Below are 23,778 nucleotides of genomic sequence, written 5' to 3' on the forward strand. Positions count from 1 at the left end.
ATAAAGTAGTTCAAATGTTACTTTATGAATTTAATTGCCCTACACTACAACTTAAACTAAACTAAACTACAACTTACGTTTTCGTCCGTCATCTCAGTGTTATCTTCTGAATCTTCGGGCGGGGCAAACTATCTTTTGCAGCGAAGATAAACCTTTCCTCGCCGTTTCCACATCTGTTGTAAACATAAGTAACTCGAAATACCACAATGATGGTTCATACACTTCGTCAAGTCCCTTCCCTGTGCTTTTTTCGAGGCATTTAAATTTTTTTAGTTCTCGTCGAAACGACGCACGCAAAGAGTCAATTTTCGCTTTGACGAACTTCTCATCAGCTTTCACAAATACTTCCTTACATTTATCTATTAACACGTCCAAAACTTTCCTTTCGTAAATGTTTGTTACAATAATTTGGACTTTTCACGTCCCACAAACACGCTGTTCCCTATACAGTTCTATATAAATTCAGTCCAAAATGGTTTTGTTATCGCTGAACGACATATTGTTCAACTAGACAAATAAAAAATCACCAATACTTGCACTATAAACCGCACAAGCTACACTTCGCCACCACTTCCTCAACAAGAACAATAGCCTACAGCACACTGACCTCTTTCTCCCGCCCTCCGACGCTCCGACTGACAAACATCAGTGTTGCCAACCGAAATAACAACAATTCACACTGACCACATGACACCGAGACTTCCAGCTGAGGGTGACCGGCGAGCATGCTCGCGAACATGTTGGTCGTCACCACAGACGGCCGAGCATGTTGGGCTCGGCGCTCGGCTCGCCTGTTCCGACGAGCCGAGCGCCGAGCCCAACATGCTCGCCGGTTGGAAAATGCTCGTCGACACCCACACACGGGCGAGCATGTTTCGCCGCCAACACCGTCACGAGCATGCTCGCGAACATGCTCGTCAGTCTGTGGGGGGCTTAAGAAAAGGAAGTGAACTTTTCAGTTTCAAAAGCAATACAAAATGCTACGCCTTGTCTCATGTTTAGAAAAGCAGTATCGTACTTTTGTATTCAAACTTTTGTCGAAATATTGTAGAAACTTCTTCTTGATGGCATAATCAATATTATTGGCGAGTGATCAGATGAAAGATTTAGCTGGGAAGTTTTGGACAAACACCAAAATTGCATACTAATTGTAGAGAAAATACTTCACTAAAAAAATCCAGTAATGGCTATGGATATGACTAAAATAGATAGATATACTAATAGGTAGAGTGAATTCACTTAAATTAGATTTAACATGACATAGTCAGGTTTAAAAGTAAATATTTATAGCAGTTAGTAAATTTTCTTTCTTAAATAATAGCCTAATAGTTTATATAATTTCACATTCTGACAATCTCTTTTTGCAATAACAGAATTTTATTTATAACCACGCCATTGCCCGAGAAAAAGTGCCATTAACAGTGTACTATGAAAAAACGCACTGTAGCATGGTTTCAGACAAAAATTTCGAATAACATATTTTAAACGTCTAAGCAAATATATGATCTTTGACAACTTGTTAATAACTACCTCAAAACGGGTCTTCCATGATAGCTTAAATCGAAATGTATACCAAGAAGCTTTACACTGTTAACTTCATTAATGATACTGTTCAGTGAAAAAGTCATACAATGAGTGTTTCCTCTGTGAAGTAAAACCTTATTGGTGGCATACTAGTTATTTGCTTCATCAACTAAGTTACCTATGTCATTACTTAGCCTAACACAGCATTCGTCTTATTTAAAGAAGGTAACATTGTCTGCAAACAGTAGTTCTAGCTGATATATTATCAGGCAAATTATCTTTACCCGTAACGACGAAAAGAATGGGCCAAGAACCGATCTCTGCGTAACGCCGTACTCAACTCTGACAGTGTTTGACATTAATTTATTTAATAAGATTCAAAGAGCTTTATTTTTGCTGCCAATAGTATTGACTGAGGAAGTGACAAATATCAGTTAAGGGGATATGGCACTGAAAATTGTAACTCATTTATTTTTAAAGATAGGCTTTCCAAATGTTCTTCATTTGTTTTGTAGGTCTATTTAATGGCTAAGACCAAAACAAAAAATTGTATTACCTTTATATATTCAGTCAGAATATTTTTATTTAAAATTTTGTTAATACATATAAATCGATATAACTAAAGTTTTAATAATTGGATTTTGATAAACAACATCTATTTCATTGGTAAAAATGTCCTCTAAAATTTTAGGTAGAATGAATCTCTACACAATTGTATAATTTTTTTACAAGCATTTATATTTTTTCTTATAATAAGATGTTTTATTATATATATATATATATTATATATATAAAATTATATATCAATTTGTATTTAACCTATAATTACAATTCTACATAAATATCTACCTAATACTATTTAGAACACTTTGTAAAAATTTATATAAATTTTATAGTTTTTTAGTAATATCAAATTATATGTGGAAAAACGTGAAAGAATTTGATCTGCGGAAGACGATCTTTGAAAGTTAGGTCTACTACTACATTGTTCATAGAAAACTTATTGATATAAAACGCCAAATAGAAGTCACTTATTTACAAGACTGAACTCATATGTAATATAGAATATTTACTTAGAATTCTACAATACAATAACATGTCAGGCACTTTATTTATTCTACAATACATGATTAAAATAATATTATTGTCACAAAAATCTAAAAAACAAAAAATTGAGAATTTTTTACCACTAAACCAAATTTAAAATTCTCCAGCATCATATGTTAGGACTTCTATGTCTTTTTTCTTTGTTCATCTTGTAGTTGCCTCTTACCTACCTATTATTTCAAAACTGTTTGAAAAGCTTCTTCTGAGAAGACTACAATCAGTAATCGATGAAGATTCTGTAGTACCTGCTCATCAATTTGGGTTTAGGTGAAAACATGGCACGATACAACAAGTCCATAAAATAGTTTAAATGATACGGGAGTGCTTAGAAAATAAAAGTTATTGTTCGGCCACCTTTTTAGATGTCAGTCAAGCGTTTGATAAGGTGTGGCATACTGGTCTATTATACAAAATTAAGAAGTTTTTGCCTCACTCTGTTTTTTTAATACTAAAATCGTATCTTTCAAACCGATCTTTTCAAATAAAATACCATGATGTTCTTACTCAGCTGCATTCAATAGAATCCGCAGTTCCTCAAGGAAGTGTATTTGGTCCATTTTTATACTTACTACTCGTATATACCGCTAACCCCTCAGAAAATGAACATACTCAAATTGCAACTTTCGCAAATGATACTGCATTTTTTTCAGTCCATAAAGATTGTGTTCGAGCATCTCATTACTTACCACAGAGCTTAGATGCAATTGCTAATTGGTTTCAGACATGGAGAATTAAAATTAACGAAAATAAATCAGCTCACATAACGTTTACGTTAAATCAAAATTTGTGTCCTCCAGTGACATTGAATACCGTTCATTTACCCCACGTAACTGAAGTAATTTATCTGGGCATGCGAGACAACAGCTAAATTTAAAAACAAATAAAATGAATTGGCTAGTCGGATCTAAATCAAAACTTAGTTTGAAGAACAAGATACTATTATATAAAACTATCCTAGAACCTGTATGGACATATGGTGTGCAGTTATGGGACACAGCAAGCAACTCAAATTTGGAGATACTACAACGGCATCAATCAAAATTGTTAAGAAAAATTGCAAAAGCGCCATGGTATGTAGCTATCCAATAAAACGCTACATCAAGATTTGAACATTCCAACAGTCAAAGAAGAAATAACCAAATTCAGTCGCATTTATCTTTCAAGATCAGAAGATCATCCAAACCACTTTGCGGTAAATCTACTTGATAATTCTAAAAATGTGTACATACTCCACCGAACTGCCATTCTGGATCTACCTTTTAGGTTCTTGAATTAATTATGTTAGTTGCATGTGTGTTAGTGGTTAACATGTAACTGAATTTTAATTGTCAATGTTGTTTCTGTATATAATATTTACTTATTGTTCTTCTCAAATTGAACAGATTGTAAATAAATAAAATGTTGTTAAAAAAACCTTGTAGTTGCGCATGTTTCATTTTCTTTCTATAATTTAAATGTTTAGTATTTTTTCAATAGTTGGCAATTTGAAGTCTTTTCCTGTAAAAACCTGTCATTATGTTATTACTTTATAATCAACTGATTAGTCAGTATTTTTTTTACAACATAGTATACTGTTTATACATCTGCATATAAAGATGTAGTATAAAATACACAAAAAACATAAATTAGTTGCACTATAGCATAATGTTGTAGAGTCTTGAACTGAACACATATTTCGCTAAATGTGGAATTCTGATTTTAGCACAGTCATAATAAAAGCCTTTTAAAAATATGTTTTTCACTCAGAAACAATGTTTTAACGCATTTTCATAGTTTTAAACTTTATAAAGAATAAAATAAAAAATATATACATTTTTTTTTAATTTTCTTGATATTTAGTGTCGTATCCCCTTAATGAAACTAAAGCAAGCCACATCATACTTTTGCTGATGGTACAGTTACCCTCATGTATCTCTTAATAATATTATATAACCGGAAGTTGAAGTTCATCCGGCTTCATCTGAGTCGCAGATTGACCTGGCAAACTAATATTTAGACCAAGAGACAACCATTTCATTTGAAATTGCCACCTTAGATAGCTCATAGGACTTCGTTCACACCTTCTTTCTTGACAATACATTGTTAGTGTACACAAAGATTATATAAAGCATATGGAATAGAACTTTAAGGGATAACCAGCAATTAATATGTTGAAATCATTCAAAGGTTCTTTCAAAACTATTTCAGAAAATAGATCGAGCTTCTTGGTTTATTTTGAATCTGCACCAAGATCTGCGGATCACCTATTTTGAAGACGTAATTACTTTACTTAGCAGGAAATATTTCAGTAAACTTAAAAGTCATCTAAACCAATACACTCAAATGTTTTCACTCCTGGATCTATACATTTAAAATTTGAATACTATTTAAACTCTGTTGATACTTCCATTGTATAACTAATAACGTTACTTATGCACATTATTAGTTTCACTCATTGCTATAATCTAACAGATTGCAAAATAAGATTAATGTAAAAAAAACTCTATAACCTAAATCATACGGCTTCAATTACGCTGTCCAATTATTCATTTTTACGAGAATTTCTTTAGAAAGTATGAATATACATGTTTCGTTTACTTCCCTCAACTTTTAGGAAGTAAAATGTGTAACGCGCATTCAAAACAGTTCCAATTGTCTTCAAAATTATTAACATTACCTTTTATTAACTCAGTAAGTTTCTCGTTCAATTGATCATGAATATATAACAAAAATTGATTCACCAAGTGTTTTGTTATACGTTTAATGGTCTTTGACAAATTATCATGATTTCCGTTTAGCTACATTACGATACGATTACTAATCTGGAATTAGATTGGATTGGCTAGACTGTAACTTTTTTTTATTCATTCATTTATTTGTTTTCTTTTTCATTACACTACAAGCGGCTGATGAATGAATGAGAATGAGTAATTCCTAGTTATAATGTTGTAACTTTATCTTCAGCGTATTATTCTCAGCAAAATATTACGGAAGTGCTAGAAAATTGCCAAAAATATTGTAAGCTTTAACTCTTAATATCCTCTTCGCTTTTGACCAGATTAACATTCAATGTTAACCTCTTATTTCAATTCGTCCTAGTGAGTGTTCATGGTTGCTACATTGAATTTTAAAGGATTTGTGTTTAATAAATAGGCCTAATTTATGACATTAAGGCCGGTGGATTTTATTGTTAGAGAGGTACTCCCTGTCTACTTTGCCCCGTCAGGTAAGTCATATATAACGTTTTTGACTTCGTGTAGCCTATTTTATTGAAATAAATTTCCACTAGCCTTGCAACTTTGAGGATTGCTATGTGCTAGGTTTTTAAAGTGGTGATGTGTGATCCTTGTGCGTAATAAGTTTCAAACACTAAAACAAAGAAGACTGCTGTCACTTGGGGTAGACTAATAAGTGGCCTACACTCTACACTCGTTATTCAATTGTTATTATCGAATGGTTCGATTGTTTTTATCCGAAGAAATAATTTGATATTACAATTTAACTTAGCATATGACTTTACCTTATTAGTTATAGTAATTGTAATGTAAACAACAAACAGCAAGAAGTAACTAATATTTTAAAACTTTGAAAATAGCGATGAATATGAGGAAAATACGTGAGATACTTCTCAAAAGTGACTGTTTAAGTGGCTTCAACATGTGGATATGGCTCCTGGTAACCAATGGGGAGAATTTTTCCTCCATTTCGCAAAAGTGGTTAAACTTACTCTTTGATATCAAGCTCGGCAAGTTATAAATATTGTAAGATTTCTTTGATAGGCCATAGTTGGTTTTGTAATGTTTTTGTTACATTTATGTTTTTAAAATTGTAATGTATGAGATTCTTCTTGTTACAGTAATTTCTTATAACTCTCATTGTGTATGATTGTTATAAATCGAACTTGGATAATATATTGAATTCTTCAATACTAAAAATTGAGTAACGAGTGTAGGCCGCTTATTAAAGTCTCCCCATCATCTGCTCATACTCTATTAACCTTTTGGGTATTAGACCAAAATTTTAACTCTGGTCTATCAGAAATTCCAAAATTTACACAGATTCTTGGTAGTTTTTATTGGGTTTCTTTATAAATTTTATAAAAATTCTTGGTAGTTGTGAACTTAACAGCCGAAGTCGCAAAATACGAATCGCATTATTAACCTATTGCTTTTGTATTCATGAACAAAACAATATAAGGTCTCAATGACTTGTACAAACATAAGTTAATGACGAATATATTCATGTGAAATAATTCAGCCACATGTCTCTGATCATCTAGGATTAAAACTTAATATTAAATTGAAAATCAATATATCGGAAATTATATAAATTGCAAGAACCAAAGGGTTGTAAGTAATTTTAGACCTTTAAATAATTTGTCTGTAAATAGTTTTATAAGTAGGTTAAGCAGATTAGATTGGCTTGGTGAACTGTCAAGGTTTTATTCTGTTGAACAGGCTTTTCAATTTTTCTTGGAGGCTCTCTCTGATCCTTAAAACAATTCTGTCCTATAAAAAATATTTAAAAAAAATCAAAACCTAGAGATTTTTGGTCTCTTAAAACTGGTACTCTCAAAAATTAAAGAATATAACAAATTTACTTAAAGACAAATATAAAACCAACACTGTGTACAAAGGAGCTTATGTCAGGTTACAAAAGATCTATAGATATGAAATTAGAATATCAAAGTTGAGAGCCAATTATAATTTTATAACGATTTCTGACAACAAGTGTAAGGTAGCTTGGAAGGTCGTAAATTCAGAAGTGGGGATAGAGAGCAGCAAAAACATCATAGTTTTTGATGTTTTGGCCTATTTGATAAACTGGATGTTTTTTGAGGGTATCTATCCTAAGTGTCTGAAACTTATCATTACAATACCTGTTTAAAAAAAAATGAAATATTTACTCTCAAATTAATTATTGTCCAATATCACTAGTCCCAGTTATGTTAAAAGTTGTACAAGCTATAATTTAAATAGATTTCTGTCATGAAGTCAATATGGTTTTAGGAAAGGTCTTTCTACCATCAATGCTATGGAAAATATAGTGTCCTATTTGTTTCAAGGGTTTAAAGATATTTTACTCGTGCAATCTTGTTAGACCTAAGTAAAGCATTTGACATTGTGTCTCATGATACTCTTGTCACAAAACTGTAATTTTATGGTATTGTGCAAAATGAACTAGCCTAATAATCTATTAAGGTCATACTTGATGGATAGATATCAAATGGTTAAAACTGGTGAACAACAATCAAGTCTGCATAAAGTATTAAACGGGGTTCCCTAGGGCTCAGTACTTGGGCCATTTCTTTTTATCTAATGACCTCCCAAGTTTCTTATCCAGTAATTGTGTTTTGTATGCTGAATACACAAAATTGTTAAATATAGGAAAAGATCTTTTAAATCTATTGCTTGAAGACAGTGAAACCACATTTAAAAAAATCTTGCATATTGCGTGAAAATAATAAATTATTACTTAATAAAAATAAGACAGAAAGAATTCTTTTTGGGCTTAAAAACACTGAGAATAGAACTGTTAAACTCCTAGGAATAAATCTAAACTGCAAACTTAGTTGGAATGAACATTCAAATCAATTGTGTAAAAAATTGGCTAAAGTTATTTTCTTTTTAAGGAAACTAAAAACATGTACCAGTAAGGAACTTATTTTAAATGCTTATTACTCTTTTTTTCACTATCACTTATTATACGGTACAACTCTGGGGGAAACTCCTCTGGAGCTCAACAGGTTTTTATATGTCAAAAAAAGGCGATTAGATGTATTGTGGGAATTAGGGACATTGAATCATGTAGACTTCACTTTATTGATCTAAGTATTCTAACGTTACCCTGTGTGTACATGTTTCAGTCAATTATGTATGTTAAAGACCATTATGTAGAATTTAATTTAAGAAGTAATAAACATATATACAACACCTGAAATAAAATCCTTATTTATGAACAATTTGTGCGTCTAAGTAAGACAAAAAGAAGTTACATACATATCGGCATAAAGCTTTTTAACAAATTACCTCTAAATGTAAAGTATTTATCTGTAAATAGTTTTATATTAGTTCTAAGAAATGGATTAAAAAAAAAGCTTTTTATAGTTTTGGCGAATTCTACAATGTTTTATTAGATGAAATAATATTTTAGATGTAATATTTATATATCATCAATTATTCTTATATTTTACAATTTTTTATTATTTGTTATATTTTGTTAATTTTTATATTTAGATCAAAACACATTTGATAAACAACAAATTGTCTTACAACATCAAATTTACACTGAAGATAAATGTCTACTATTTTATTGATGTCATTGTGCTACCATTTAATTGACTTATGTGACAGAGCCTTTTGTAACTATATGTTATTTAACGGCAATAAACAAATTGAATCGAATTGAATGGTTGGAAATGACAAATAACGCAGTTATAGAACATCAAAAGTGGAACTTTTCTCACAATGAGTAGTAATATTTAATTGTTCTATGGGCATCACATGGAAGCATCGAAGGCAAAACGAAAAACACCCTTCAAGGTAGTACCAATCAGTAAAATTCAAATTCTGATTACGAATGCCTCTGGCCATTACTGCTTTATAGGAAATGCCACTTGGAAAAACAAACAAATATTGTAAATTCACCTATCTATAATTTCCTACTATCTTGCAAGACTTTTGCTACTGTCTACATTGACTTTTCAAAGGCATTTGACAGGGTGAACCATAGAGTTCTCCTAAACAAATTAAGAAACAGTGGAGTGGAAGGAAATCTTTTGGAGTAGTTCTCATACCTAAACAACAGGAAGCTCTTTGTTGGCTACGATTTGGCTCTTTAGGACGAATTCATTCTTTCTTCTGGAGTACCCCAGCATTCCCACTTGGGGCCTTATCCATTTTAACGTCTACACATCTGATTTGGTTGAGTACTTGTCCTCCAATGTCCTACTTTTTTGTGGATGACGAAGATATCTTGAGAGATTGAAAATGAGTATGACTGTGTTGCTGTGCAGAAGGACATATACAACTTAGTTGGTGTCGGGATAACTCCATCATTGTAAATGCCAGTAAGAGCTTCGTTATATCTTTCAACAGAAGGAGGTCTACTCGGGAGTTCCATTACAAGTTACTGGGAAACAACATCGAAATAGTGGATACCATTAGGGGTCTGGGGGTGCTTCTATCAGCTGATCTGTTGCAAGAAGATCAAATAAACTCTGTTTTGAGCCATGCTAATCGTCTTCTGAGTTTTGTGAGCAGATCTACAAAAGGTATACAGTAACCAACCTCCGAGCCCTCAAGTTCATATACTGCTCCCTTGTCAGGCAAGTTTTGGAGTTTTTGACCGTTGTGTGGTCACTCTTCTTGTGGGCCACAACAGGGCTCTTCAACAAATTCAAGACAAGTTTGTGAGAATTGTGGGAGTGAGGCATGGCCCTCATTACTGAGATGTGCTGGTCGAAGAAATAGCATCAGACATGGGCTTGATGTCACTTGAAGCTAGAAGAACGATCCAGGCTGCCATGTTCCTATAAAGTTATTAAATGCTCTCATCGACTGCCCTCAACTGTTCAAAAAGGATCAACCTACCTTCAAGAACTAAGTCTCAGAAGCTTTTCTTGAGGATGCAACTGCATAAATTCTTCGGACAAAAAATCGCAATACCTAGGATGCAGAAAATCAGTTGCGAAATGCTCCAGATGTAAACGTCTTTAACATAAGGCTCCCTACTTTCAAAGTGGTTGTTGCGGAGTCGATCTTGGCATGATATAGAAGCACCTAGTGATATAACTTGCACAAACTGTTGTTTCTACTTCAAAGTATATTATTGTTATCGCATTACACAGTCTATTCTTTTGTATGATTTATAACTTGTTACCGTACTTTTCAGAATTTACTTTAATAACATTATTGTTTTTTGTTAATTCTGCTTCAAAACTGTGATACTTACATGGGAGCTGTGTGCTTGTTTATTACTTTTTTTTTGTTTATACACTTAGGTATTATATTTATATTTTTTCTGTTTATGTCTTGTATAAATTATGGTGTTTTTGTTTTATAGTTTGTAAGGCATTCACACTGCTAATGTAAAGACTGCATGAAGTTTAAAAAATGTGGTTAGTTTACAAGAGTACTGTAAGCTTTTTTTACTTACATTGTAAAATGATATATCACTACTTTTGAAAGTTTTTCTTATCGGGGACCTACATTATTAGAGAGAGAACATGCTTTATTTGACTTACTGTGAAAATTACATGGTATTATATGGTGATCGATTCTTATTTTCTGCCTTCCAAAAGTGAGCAATGTTTGCAAGAAGGAAGCCACTCTGTTTCTATCTACTGTTTGTTATTTGGCTATATAAGTAAGTAAATACCTACATACATATGTATCATAAGTATGAAAAGTTAATGAGGGCTCACATGATTTAAGCTTGAATTTAGGTACTGTCTCGAGGGATGTTTTTCTTTTGTGCACCACTGAAGCCCGCACTGATAAACGGGCATTTCTGATCGACATTTTTCTGACTTGAGACTACGTTAGAGTCATGTTTCGAAATATATCAATGTACCAAAATTAAATTGAATTAATGAAGTCCACATGGAATAATGGTTTTATAATCTTGTAGTAAACAATTTACTAGTTATTTCATCTTAGATGGATTATGAATCTTTTTTCTTACGATCATGAGATATTTATATGTAAATATTTACAACTTATTTTGTTTTGTTACAGTAACATGGCCACTCGTAAACTCAAATTCAAACCAAAGCCAGTAATTGGTGGTGGATCAGTTCGTAAGACAAAAGAGAAGGATGATGTACCAGAACTTGCAGCCAAGGCATCAATCATATCCGACAAAGAAGACTTAAGTGATAAAAACATTGAAAACAGTTCTATCACAGAAAACATCCATATAGAATCAAATAGTGAAGAAAAAGTTTTGAAAAAACTTAAAACAGATGATGGTTCCTGTGTAAGTCGTTTAGAAGATGTCCAACATGAGTCTAATACAAGTCAACATCAAGATTCTCAAAGTGGTGCACCCACATCTAGTCAGTGTATACCAAATAATATCACATTTGAACAACAAAGGCTTGTACCAACAGATCTGATTGTAGAGAGTGACCAGGTAACTACAGTCAGTTCCGATTGTAATGATAGTCACAAAACCAAACCACCACAGGCCGCAGAAGTTGAGACTGTAATAGTTATAAACGATTCTCTGCCTGCCAAAGATACTGGAAACTGCACTAAATCATCTAAACCTGATTCTGTTAAAGGCTTGCCACGTTTTGGACGATCTCGTTGTAAACCTATTTTGACCAATCCTGGACTCAGAAAGAAAAATGATGTTAAGACATCTACTGAAAATGTTTCAGTCTCTCTAAATAATGGTTTTATCAAATCAATGGATGGTAATCCAATTGTGTCCAAAAATGAACAATCATCAAGTGGAAATGTTTCAGTTATAGCTGAAGATAATGTTGATGTATCTGGTGTAAATAGTTTAAAACCTTGTGAAAGTGTTTCAGTTATACCACAAGTAAGAACAGAATCTGTTATTAAAAATCTAAGAACAGAACTAACTAAAAATGGTTCTGTAGTGAATGAAATAAAAGATAATATTTCTTCAATAGAGTCTAATGTTGTAGTTGATGTGAAAGAAAGTAATAAAATAGTTCCTCCTCAGATATCTTTGAGTAAAGATTGTGAAACTGTGAGTGTTGAAAGTGAAAGTGGGTGTAAGTCATCATTTCATATTCTACCAAATATTTCTAGCAAAGGTGGAAATTCAGTTGTAAAAAAACAGATTGTATCAGCGCAAACTGAGTTAAACAGTATTAGTGAAAACAGTGTAATAGTAATAAACTTAAGTAATACAGCACTGAGCTCTGACTGTTCATTAAATAAGTCAGAACAAGAGAGTGAAATGAAAGTAGATCTGCCAAACACAAATAATATATCTCATAAACTTCCATTGTCTCCTCTTAAACCGATATCTAAAGTTCTTGTACCCAAACCAAGTCCTAGAATTTCTGACATCGCTCAAAGAAGAATTAGTTTTCAGGGAAGTGATTCTGAGGACGAATCAAAGAGGAAACCCTCTCAGTCATCTTGTGATATTACTAAAACTTATACCAAAGAAAAAAAAGAAAAGGTTTTAAAAAAAGAGAGGTAAGTTTTAAACAATTTTCAAAGGATATATTTTGGTGACAATGAAAGATGTAATTTTCCTAAATAAGAAATAGTTAATGTTGAGTTGTCAGTATTGCCCTTCTGAGACATTTTACATAATACTGTGTGTTTTCTAAAATTGTCTGGAAGATAATTATTTTTATTAAGAGTGATTATGTAAATATAACCTCAAAAAACTTTTCATACTTTAACAAGTTAGAGCTATACATACAAGATGATAAAATTCTCAGTCTATTTATTGGTATATAAGTTAACACGTTCGCTGCTAAAAATTAAGTAATGTATGTTGCTAGAGGCTAATTTTTTTTTATTAGTATTCACTTACCAATTTAGTTGTTGTGACACGGGTTGGTACAGAAAGGTCATCAAACACCAAAAGAGCCGAATTTCGCCATTTTGAAAACGTGCAGTAGATCTACCGCACACGCTCCTGGGGCCAGTCTCTCTTCGAAGCGCGCACCGTTTTCCTTATTGTTTTTGAAAAACAGACCACTAACGATTGTTTATAATAATACTGGGAACAAATCACTTAGTATAACTAAAAATATATTGATAAAAAACACTAAAAAACTACTATTAACAACCCAACCATCCTCCCCAAGGTACGCTTCATTAGTCATGGAATTGGTCAAAACAATGTGGGACACACAACCCAGGCTGTCCATCACATTCTAAACACTGCCACATCACGTATTTCTTTCTGCCATTTGCATAGCAAACTCTGCACCTCTTTTGTTTACTTCTCTTTCCACAAGCCACTTTTTCTGTAATCCGTGAGGGTACATGGGGGGACGCGGCGGCGCTTCAGAGGTCGAGGAGGCTCGGGAACGTCCGGGAGTAGCTTGTCAATAACCCTCCAGACGGAAGTCGTACAATGGCATTTTGTTTTCTCCACTTGATGTGCGAACTTCGTTATAGAGATAGTGTGCATTCACTAACATCATCTGAATTACGTGGACAAAAATCTTTTTATACCACCGCAGTGTTTTCCTTTTCGCAAGGATAATATGACAATCATTTGGTCACACTGCGGTCCACGCCTTTCATAAAATGGTTGTATTGAACAATTGGTAGTGGTTTTAGTCTCTCCAAAACCACCTCGATTAATTGAATTCACCAATGTCATTTTCAAATTCAGTGGATATGTAAGAGACAACGCGTTTGTCTTTCCATTTGGCGACAACAACACTTTCGGCGTAGCGGGCGATGGTTTCACCCTTTTCAGGGTTGCCCGATTTGACTTCAGGAGATACGTATTTTCTGTCCAGCCGAAGAGTTTTTCCAGTGCAATATGTATTCCTACGGAGCAGGCTTGAGGCAAGAGTAAAACTATTATAATAATTATCCATAAATAAACTGTGGCCACAATTGAGTTTCCCTTGCATCAGCTTCAATACAACATTGGCTGCATGCCCCCTTACCACCGTTAATCATCTAAAACTCCGCAATACATAAAAAAACGAAGTATTAGGCCATGGGGGTCACACAAACTGTACAGTTTGATGCCGTACTTATGGCGTTTCCCTTTTATATTTTGCCTAAAGTACAACCGTACCCCTCCATAAAACCATTCCCTCGTCAATGCACAACTTTTTTTTGAGGATAATAAATTGAGTCCATTTTATTGTTGAAGTAGTCAATTAGAAACTGTACTTTAGAAAGCTCTGTTGTTTGGGTTAGGGTACCTTTCAAAATTAATGCATCGCAAAATAAGCATGAATTTGTCCCTGGCCATGAATTTGGGGAAGCACGTTGAAAACAGCTTACAAAGTTTTCCAATAGTCTTGTATTCGGGGTAATTGTAATATTCCCATGTGCAGCAATAGGCCAATAAAACATTTGAGATCCTCCACGGTAATGTCTTTCCATTTATGGATTCGTGAGCCTGGGGTTGTAGTAGGTCCACAGAATAACTCCAACGCGTATCTATTCGTAGTAGCCACAATGCCCTCCAAAAAAATCACATCCACCAGCAACAAGAAAAAAATTGATTGGGGGTAATCTCATTAGGCAAAGGGACTAAAAACTTTTCCTCTTTTGTAAACGGTACATCTTTCATACCTATAGTTTGAGGACTCCATTGTGGTGGTCTTACGTCATAGTCTGGGTCTTCGACCTCTGACTCATCAGTCTCGTATTGTTCATCGTCGAGGTCCGGAGCATAACCAGGGACACCAGGGTCGTCTTCATAATCAGAATCACTATTAGCCACAAACTGACGTCTATTCTGGATTCCACTAGTTTCCAGGAGGCAAATCCATGTCTATTGTATTATAAGAATAACACTAAACACACAACAAAAACGGTAAAATTTGAAGTAGTCTAAAAACTAACCACAAAACGCTAACTGAGAACGGCGACCACAAAAACGCGGGAAAAGTATATCCCCACGAGCGGCAAAACGGACAACCATACACGACGAGTGCTGAGAGCACACTGACTGGGTTTCTAAACAATGGCGCTGTGCAGTAGATCTACGTCATGCGCGCCTGGCGCGAGGCAGCCGTGCAGTAGATCTACCGCAACCGCATTGAACGTGTTAAAGATGTGTTAGTTATAAAGAAGGAATTACATAATTTTCATCCTGGTTGATTCAGATTGGGTAACATTTATTTACAGCTATCCAATTGCTATAGAGTGTATTTTAAGATATACCCTAGTGAAATATCAGAAAGTAATTGTGCTGCTTTTGTACTTAATGCGTTATGATATTTTAGACACAATCTCTTAGCACAGTGGAGCCATGTAGATTTCAGTTGATGCCATGTAGAAAACTCGGTTACTCCACTGTGCTTAGAGATCGTGTCTAAAACTTCATAGTGCACTCAGTTGTGCATCTGATGAAACAATAAGAATACCTCTTTACCTAGATGACACTATATTTTGTAGTCTAGGTGTCTCTGATGTCGAAACATTGTAAACAGTTCATTTGAGCTTCTTTCTTGCCTACTTTTTTGAATCTTCATAAGAACATGACTTCAGATTCCAGAAGTCAAGTCTGTGACAGTATCAGATTTCATATGCTGCACTCAAGGGAAGTGAATTGGAGCTAAACTCAACATTCACAGTGTGTTAGTTCATCAGTAAAGATTTATTTGAACTAAATTTGAACGCTTCCAAATTTTGTATGTAAAATTTGCCATTTGGAGTGAAACATAATTTTTGCTATGTAATTTTATTTTGAACTTGATATTGCTAAATTGTTATATAAACTATTATTCCATTGCTACACATTAACAGTGTTATAAACATTTTCAGGTGTTTTCAATTAAAATAATTAATGTTCAAACTTAAAATTATAAAATAAACTAAACCTAATATGTTGTACATTTTCTGATACTAGGTAAAATGTTGAGCAATTTTAAATTTTTGAATTTTTTAAATACAATTTGTACCAATCCTGTTAGGCAAAGTTTCCCCCCAAAATATATAAAAAAAGTATTTTAACAACTTAAAAAAATAACTAAATATTTAAATAACATATATTTTAGTCATAAATTAAATGTGCATGCTAAATTTCACTCAAATTATACAATTTGTATGATCTTTATTACAATTTAAAATGCATTTGGTCAAAATGTAATAACTTAAATATGAAAATGTCTAGAGATATGTATTTTATATTTTATCAAGCACCTAAAGTGAAAAATATTAACATTTGAAGAGTCCACAGAAAGAATGGGATAAGTCACATTTTATAAAATTTTCAGGAGAAGAAACACAAACTTCCAAGACTAAAGTGAAAGGTTCCAATACCCAAAGATAGATGGAAAGTATGTTTTTCTGTTTAAAAAACACTTGTACTTATTTAAAAAATATTATTTTAACTTGGAGCTTAAAGTGCATTAAATGTAACAGATTGACACTTAGAACGATGTAAGTATTGTTTTGCAATGAAAGAACGGGGTTAGTCCATTACGGGTAGTAATACAAAAAACTAGCCAAAAAGCTGCTAAATTTTTTATTGACACAATTATTTATTTACATTTTAGTGGTTTTAGTAATGTTTTTATTACGTAATTTCTTGTGATCAATTCTGACACGTTTTTTTTTTTTTATGGGATCTTTTGCTTTCTTCTTGTCTTCAAAGGGCAAGTTAGAAAAATATGCCTTTGCATCTGGACCACAAAATTCTTTCAATACTTGCAAATCTTTATATTTCTCTGTCAATATGGAAATTCAATCTGCAAATAAAGTTAAAAATTAAAAATTGGAAAATATAACTTTGAATTGCCCCAAAAAGTTTTGTGGAAATATAACTTTATATGCTGGATCAGGCCAAAAGAATTAGTTTTCGCCCTGGGGTTGGAACTGATGATCGATGTCGTGGATTTCATTTGGATAACGATTCAAATTTACAGTAGTCCACACTCCATTGAAACTGTTCCTGTACTGGAACATGTTATCTTCTTTGTCAACCGAAGCTTCTCTAATTGGGCAGTTTTTGAATGGACATTTTGGTTTGTATCTGTCTTTAAGAAACTTTGTCCAGTCCCTTATAATGTTTTGTTCAACGGGGATCACCTTAAAAGGACATGGATTTTGTCTTGCTGTCATCAACGCATTTACCCAGTCTTCTGGCACTTCCGTAGTGGTTTTTTTTATTTATCAGACCTATGTTTTTGTCGCATTTCATATAAGAATAACCTCTGATTGGGAAGACATTTTGATACTGTCCAGTCTTTTGACTGTATGGACAACATGATGAAGATAGAGAAATAGTTTGTGGTTCTTATTTTGTCGTCTGCATGAGTCACGAAATATTGTGAGAGACCTCACCTCTTTTCCAAGAAATTCTTGTATATAGTTATCTAAAACACTAATCACTTTGTTAGCACCCTTATTAGCTATGTCTTCTGTGTACGTGTAAAAAATTGAATCACGATTAAACAGTTGATGTACATTGAAACTGAAGAATTATTATTAATTATAGTATTTCTTTCATCAGGGTTAATACGTTTAACCCTCCAGCTGGTATGAAACGAATTTTCCTCGCCGATTTGGCCACGAAATATTCGTCGCCAAAGTAGACATGTACAGTTATTGAAATTTTAGGCAATTAAGGTCATATAAATGATTTTTATTTGATATATTCTGGAACAGCATTAGCTATAGTACCGATTTACTGTTCTTACTTCGATTATTGTCTTCTTTGTTTACCGTAAAACATCATTCTCTATGGGCAGCTGACGTGAACGTAGTACGGGTCAACCACATTGTTGTGAAACTGTAAACAAGTGCCGGGTTTTGTGTTTTAGGTTACGAATCCAATAGTATTGTGGAAATTGTATTTTATAGTGTTTTAGTGTTGTTATTATTGTTTTTTTAGCTTTCTTAGGTTATAGATTTAGTATGGGTGAAAACTTTAGAGACCGATAAATTTAGTGACGCTGGGTGAAAAATGAAACTTTGTATATATTGTACATATGTAAATAAGGTAAGATTAAAATTTATTATTTTATTTTATTTTTGTTTTATTTGTCTTACTTATATAAGTAAAAATGCAGTCATGAGATTATGTTTACCCACGAAAAATAGTATTTATTTAGAAATCTACGCATTTTTGAAAATAAGTAAATACGCGTGATTTTTCATACAAAGCCCTGTAACACGTTTTGAGGTAAAAGTTACAATAATTATATATTTTTGGAATCAGGACAAAATTTTGAATAAGTTATACATTTACAGTTTTGATGTAAAGCTTATTGCTAAGCAGTTACACAACGGAATATGTACAAAAATAATGTCCAAAAATATGTTTTCTTACATTTTGTAAAGAAAACAAAAATATTTTTCCATGGAAGCAATAAGATATTGTTATTATAATGCTCTCCATATAGTTGTGAATACATTGACATATAATAGTTTATATTTGGACTAACAGGTTATGAAATGTGATACATTATAAGAAACGTCTGCAAGGCTGTTAAAATAGAGCCACCAGTACAGAGTGACACCATTGCCAGTTCTAGGGTTAAAACATTGACACATTGAGAATTTGCAATCATTGCCTAGTTCTAAGGACATTGCCCTAATTTGTTTGCTTACACTACTCATTCTGCCATGAGCTTTCCTCTTCTTTGATGACTTCTTGGTTGATGCCTTTTCGTTCTCATCGGACGAACTACTCATGACAAAATACACACCCAACCAGTGTACAATACACACACAATTCACAAATATTTTATCTTCACCAAACACTGATAATACAAGGACATAAAGGCCACTGACATAACCTCTCCTAACTAGCTGAAGTTTGCGCCAATACTGACAGACAATGAAGCTGACTGAGCTCACGATGCTCAAGTCTGGACTTGCTCCGTTTTTTTCCAAGTAGCTGCGTACTAGTCTCGTTCTTTCCGTGCATGGCAAAATTTATAACCTCTATATCTATGGGACTAGCCCCGTTTCTTGCAAGTAAATATTCAATCAGCGTGTAGTATTTTCACGTGGCTACCGGAATGCAGTATAATCTCATTTTTCGAAAAAATGGACTTACTCCGTTCTTTCCGTGGACTCTTCATTTGTAAGAAATAGGCATTTTCATGCTGTAGTTGGTTTTTTCATGTCTACAAAATGATATGATATTTTAAAGTTTTTATCAGCTGTTGTTTGTAAAAAAATACTTGATATCATTACATCAGTAATGCATTTTTGATTATGATAATTAATAGTTGATATTTCAAGAAAAAATTTTGAATTACCAGACACTTTAGTGAAAGTTACAGTGACAAAACAACTTTACTTCATTATAAGAGAGTTGTATATAATTGGAAAACTATAAGTTATTAGTAAAGAACCTGTTAGGATATGTGTTAATACTGATTAATCAACGGGACTGAAAAGGAATTTTGACGTAAATCTTATTGGGTAAAATATTAAAATGGTTAAACACGAAAAAAGTTATACATCCATTTAACCTACACTTTAAATTTATTTCACCATTGTTCTGCATTTTTGTTCTGAGATAGTGCCAATATTTACTTAAGGGAATTTTTACATGAACGGTTTTGTATTTTTGGGGTTCCAGTATTATATTTCCTCTGAATTAATTTTAGTACAGATGTGGGATAAAGTAAAATAAATAATAATAAATTCTACATAAATGTAACAGGAAATATTATTTGTTAACTTGACTTGTAAAATATTAGTATAGTGAAAGGTTTTACTGTAAATAATTTATAAACTTTTTATCCCTGAAAATAATATTTATTACTAGTGTTAAAAAGTAACCTAATTATTTTCAGTCACCAAATGATTTAAATGTAGGATTTATTCACTTTTCCTCTGTTTATAGCAAGCGAAGACGTTCACAAGGTTCGACTTATTCAAAAATGGGTCAAGAAACAATGGAGAAGCTCAATAAAAGATTTGGAAAACACCAATCTCCCGATAAGACAAAATTGACTATGTTAGATTTTATATTCTACAATCCAAAGAACAATCCAATGACCGAGTAAGTAAACTCATGGTTCGTTGTTATAACTTATTTAGTCTAGTATATATTTAAAAAATAACTTACTAATAAATATACTTTTTTATTAACTTACTAAGGTAGTATATATTAAGGCCTCTGCAGGCTTGGTAGCAGCAATTAATTTTGGTGAAAGAGTTTAGTTATACCATAATAACTTTTTTAAATAAACAATTTCTAAGTATATATGTAGTATTTTTTATAATTAATCATGTTTTTTACACATAAGCCTGTCATATTTTTGTTCTGTGTCAAGATTCATAGTTCACAACACTGAATTTTGTAAGAATCATCATACTGTTCAAATTGTACTTAGTGGTATTTACATGGTCCACTGTTCTTTCTTTAGTAATTTACTAAAGTATAAAAAACCTTGAAACAATTTTTTAAAGCATAAAAAGATTAAACAAAACATTGTTCACATGTACATCACCATTTTTTGAATTATATTTAGAATCACTCAACAAAACCTTAAACCTTAAGAATTATGCATTCATAATCACCTTATCAAGTTTTCACAAACAATCATCATACAGGGTATAAAAAATTCCCGCATGGGCCTGATAATTCCCGAACAATTACAGGTAAAGCAATAAAACTTGGTACTTCATTACTGCACCTATAAATGTACTTCTTGAAGTAACTACCGTATTTTTGTCATCTCAGGGGGAGGTCCGCAAGGAGACTTAAATGAGAGCATAAGTCGAGTAGTTCGTCAAATTAAAGGCCTTTATTAGTAAAAATGCCACAAATTCAACCTCAAAGGGTTCACTCTTTAAAAAATTATGCTGCTTTAAAGTTTGAGACATTACAATGTAGGTCCTGTTCTAGGTGGTTTAATATTCTTATCTGGACTAAGTTGTGAAAGTTAAATTTAGCAAATGAATACTGGACTTATGAAATAGTTTTTAAGGTAGTTAGTGACTTCACATCCAATGGAGGATGGTCTACAAGGAGTTTAAAAAATTTAATGAAAGCATAGCTCAAGATGTACATTGTTTTAAAGTGTAATGTAAGATTAGTACATCAAATGAAGTCCAAATCCCAACCTAAAAATAAGAATTTTCTATTATACTAACTGATTCCAAGTTTTTCCCTTTAGCATTCATCTATGCTAAAACCCCCTTTATAATGATGTATACCTTGAGCTAAGCTAAAAACCCCTTGTAGACCATTCTCATTGGATGTCTACTACCTTAAAAACTATTTCTTAAGTCCAGTATTCATTTACCAAATTTAACTTTCGCAACACGAGCCAAGACAAGAATATCAAACTATCTAGAACAGGAACTATATGATAAATGTTTCAAACTTCAAAACAGCGTAATATTTTAAAGAGTGAACCCTTTGAGGTTGGATTTGCAGCATTTTACTCTACTAATAAAGACCTTTAATTTTATGTACTACTCGACCTATGCTCTCATTTAAGATTTTCTTCTGACTTCTTGCTGGCCATACCCTTGACATGACAAAAAAATGTTAGTTACTTCAAAAAGTACATTTATAGATGCAGTATGATGTACCAAGTTTTATTGCTTTACCTTTAATCGTTCATGAGTTACCAAGCCAGTGCAGGAATTTCTTTACACCTTGTATGTATTGTAAACAAACTATTAGATAATACAGTGTACTGCTAAGATGCTTACTATTGACAAGTGAAACAAAAATAAGATTAGTCACATTCATAAAAATAAAATAATTTTGTTAGTTGTTGCATTTAAAAACTTGTCAGTAATATCGCAATGACATTTAGTGGAAATACAACAAACTAATTGAACAGTTGAATATTAAATGCAGACAATGTAGCCAGCACATGTGTCCCCTTTCACACTGAAAGCCTTACTCACTAGATAAGTCAATGTTGTTCTAAGGATCAGACTGGTACTTGGTACCTTTATACCTCTGTTTGTATCGAAGATATTCATAAGATGTGATCATTAATCTCCTGATAAGACCAATATTACTTATACTTTACAATCTAAAGTTTACTCTTTTAATTTGTGGCAGAATAATGTTGAATAAGTCAGTTTCTAAGTGCTATTGATATTACACTCTGTTAATAATCAGAATTATGTTACCTGTCATTTAAGGCTACTTAAAACTAATACAGCACTTTAAAATGTAAATAGTTTTTATTTCACAAGTGTACTTCATAGCTCAGGTATTTTTAGTTGATAGGAAGGTGATTTATGACACATTTTGGTGTAGTAATATAAATGTGAGCATGTGCTGTTAGGTGCCTTATGTGTGTATAGGTTTAATTTTAAGTTATGTACAACATTTTAGTAGTTGTATTTCTTAATTTTACTCTTTCCAATTGCAACAAATAAAATAACATTTATATAATAAGGACAAAATATGTATAAACTAGGACTTCATATGTTATTAGCAACATGAGAGTTTATAATATTAGTGACTGTAGGGTGTAACATTTTGACAATTTCATTTTTCTGTTCATTATTTTACTCTATTTTTTAACATTTTGAAGACCCATTTCCAATGTATCAGAAGTATGGTATAAATGATTTACATTTATTCCATAGTAAATTTGATCATAATGTTCACATAATGTAATATATAGGTAAGTAACCAAAATAAGGATATATCATGGTTTTATCAGTAATATTTAACTTGAAGTTTGTGTACTGTATGTCTATGTTTATGCCCGACCTGTGTCTGTAAACTGACAAAAACTAGGTTGGATTTATTTATTTATATTTTACCTTTGAAGACTAAGCAAAGGTTAGTAACTGTTTCTTCCAGTAGAACCTACCTATCAAAAACCGATGTGTCACTAAAATCTGGGCAACCTTACGAATGTCCAGGAGGAGTACATCACTAACCGCAAATGTCGAGATTCTGGAGTACAAGGGCAAGGGTGGTTGATAGGTCTATTCTACTGTGGGAGATGGCTGTTTGAGTTTGGTGGGGTTTGTTCCCTAACTATCAGAGGTTCTTGCTAGCCTCAACAAGGGTGTGCCACATGTATGCACACCCTGCTTTGACTGGACAGGCTTCTTCAGAGCTGGCCTTCCCTTCTTCCGGGAGGACATGACTTTGAGATTAGTGCACTAATTCTTCATCATGGATCTCGATAGGAGGTGGCCCTTACCCCCTAACCCTATTCCTATAGCAGTGGATCGGGTTTTCTCCTGTTTAATAACCAGTTTAATAAATGTTTAATAAACAGTAGATAGTGCTATTGGAGTTAATGGTTCGATCTTCAGCGACACTGAATGTTACCAAGATGAAGAATGGCATTGAGTCAGAATATGCAAGTCAGCATCTTCCCAAAGGCGATCTTGTCGCATGTACAACAGTATTTATGTGTGGTGTATTCAATATTCCCATGTAGATAGTAGCTGTTAAATGAATCTTTGCCAGTCAGAGCGTAAAAAAGCAATTTTGTACACGACAATCGTTTATTTCTTCTTCGTATAGCTGAACCATGAAATTGGTGATACCTTTCCTGCATATTTTTTTAGCTAACCG

General features: G+C 32.9%; 1 protein-coding gene across 3 annotated transcripts in view; it reads left to right on the forward strand.

Moving 5' to 3' along the window:
- The first annotated feature begins 5,488 nt into the window (after window positions 1–5,488).
- LOC124354627 overlaps window positions 5,489–23,778 on the forward strand; it is a 41,210-nt gene continuing 22,920 nt past the window's right edge. For 2 of the 3 annotated variants that reach the window (XR_006921702.1, XM_046805237.1), the window contains exons 1-3: window positions 5,489–5,836; window positions 11,349–12,791; window positions 20,110–20,268. Coding sequence is in view for 2 of the 3 variants with exons in the window: in XM_046805237.1 (XP_046661193.1) it covers window positions 11,353–12,791; window positions 20,110–20,268 (1,598 nt within the window). In the remaining variant the exon portion in view is untranslated. The remainder of the gene's footprint in view (window positions 5,837–11,348; window positions 12,792–20,109; window positions 20,269–23,778) is intronic. The other variant, XM_046805236.1, reaches the window with a different exon arrangement.

Source organism: Homalodisca vitripennis, chromosome 2 (assembly GCF_021130785.1).
Source record: "Homalodisca vitripennis isolate AUS2020 chromosome 2, UT_GWSS_2.1, whole genome shotgun sequence".
NCBI lineage: Eukaryota > Metazoa > Arthropoda > Insecta > Hemiptera > Cicadellidae > Homalodisca > Homalodisca vitripennis.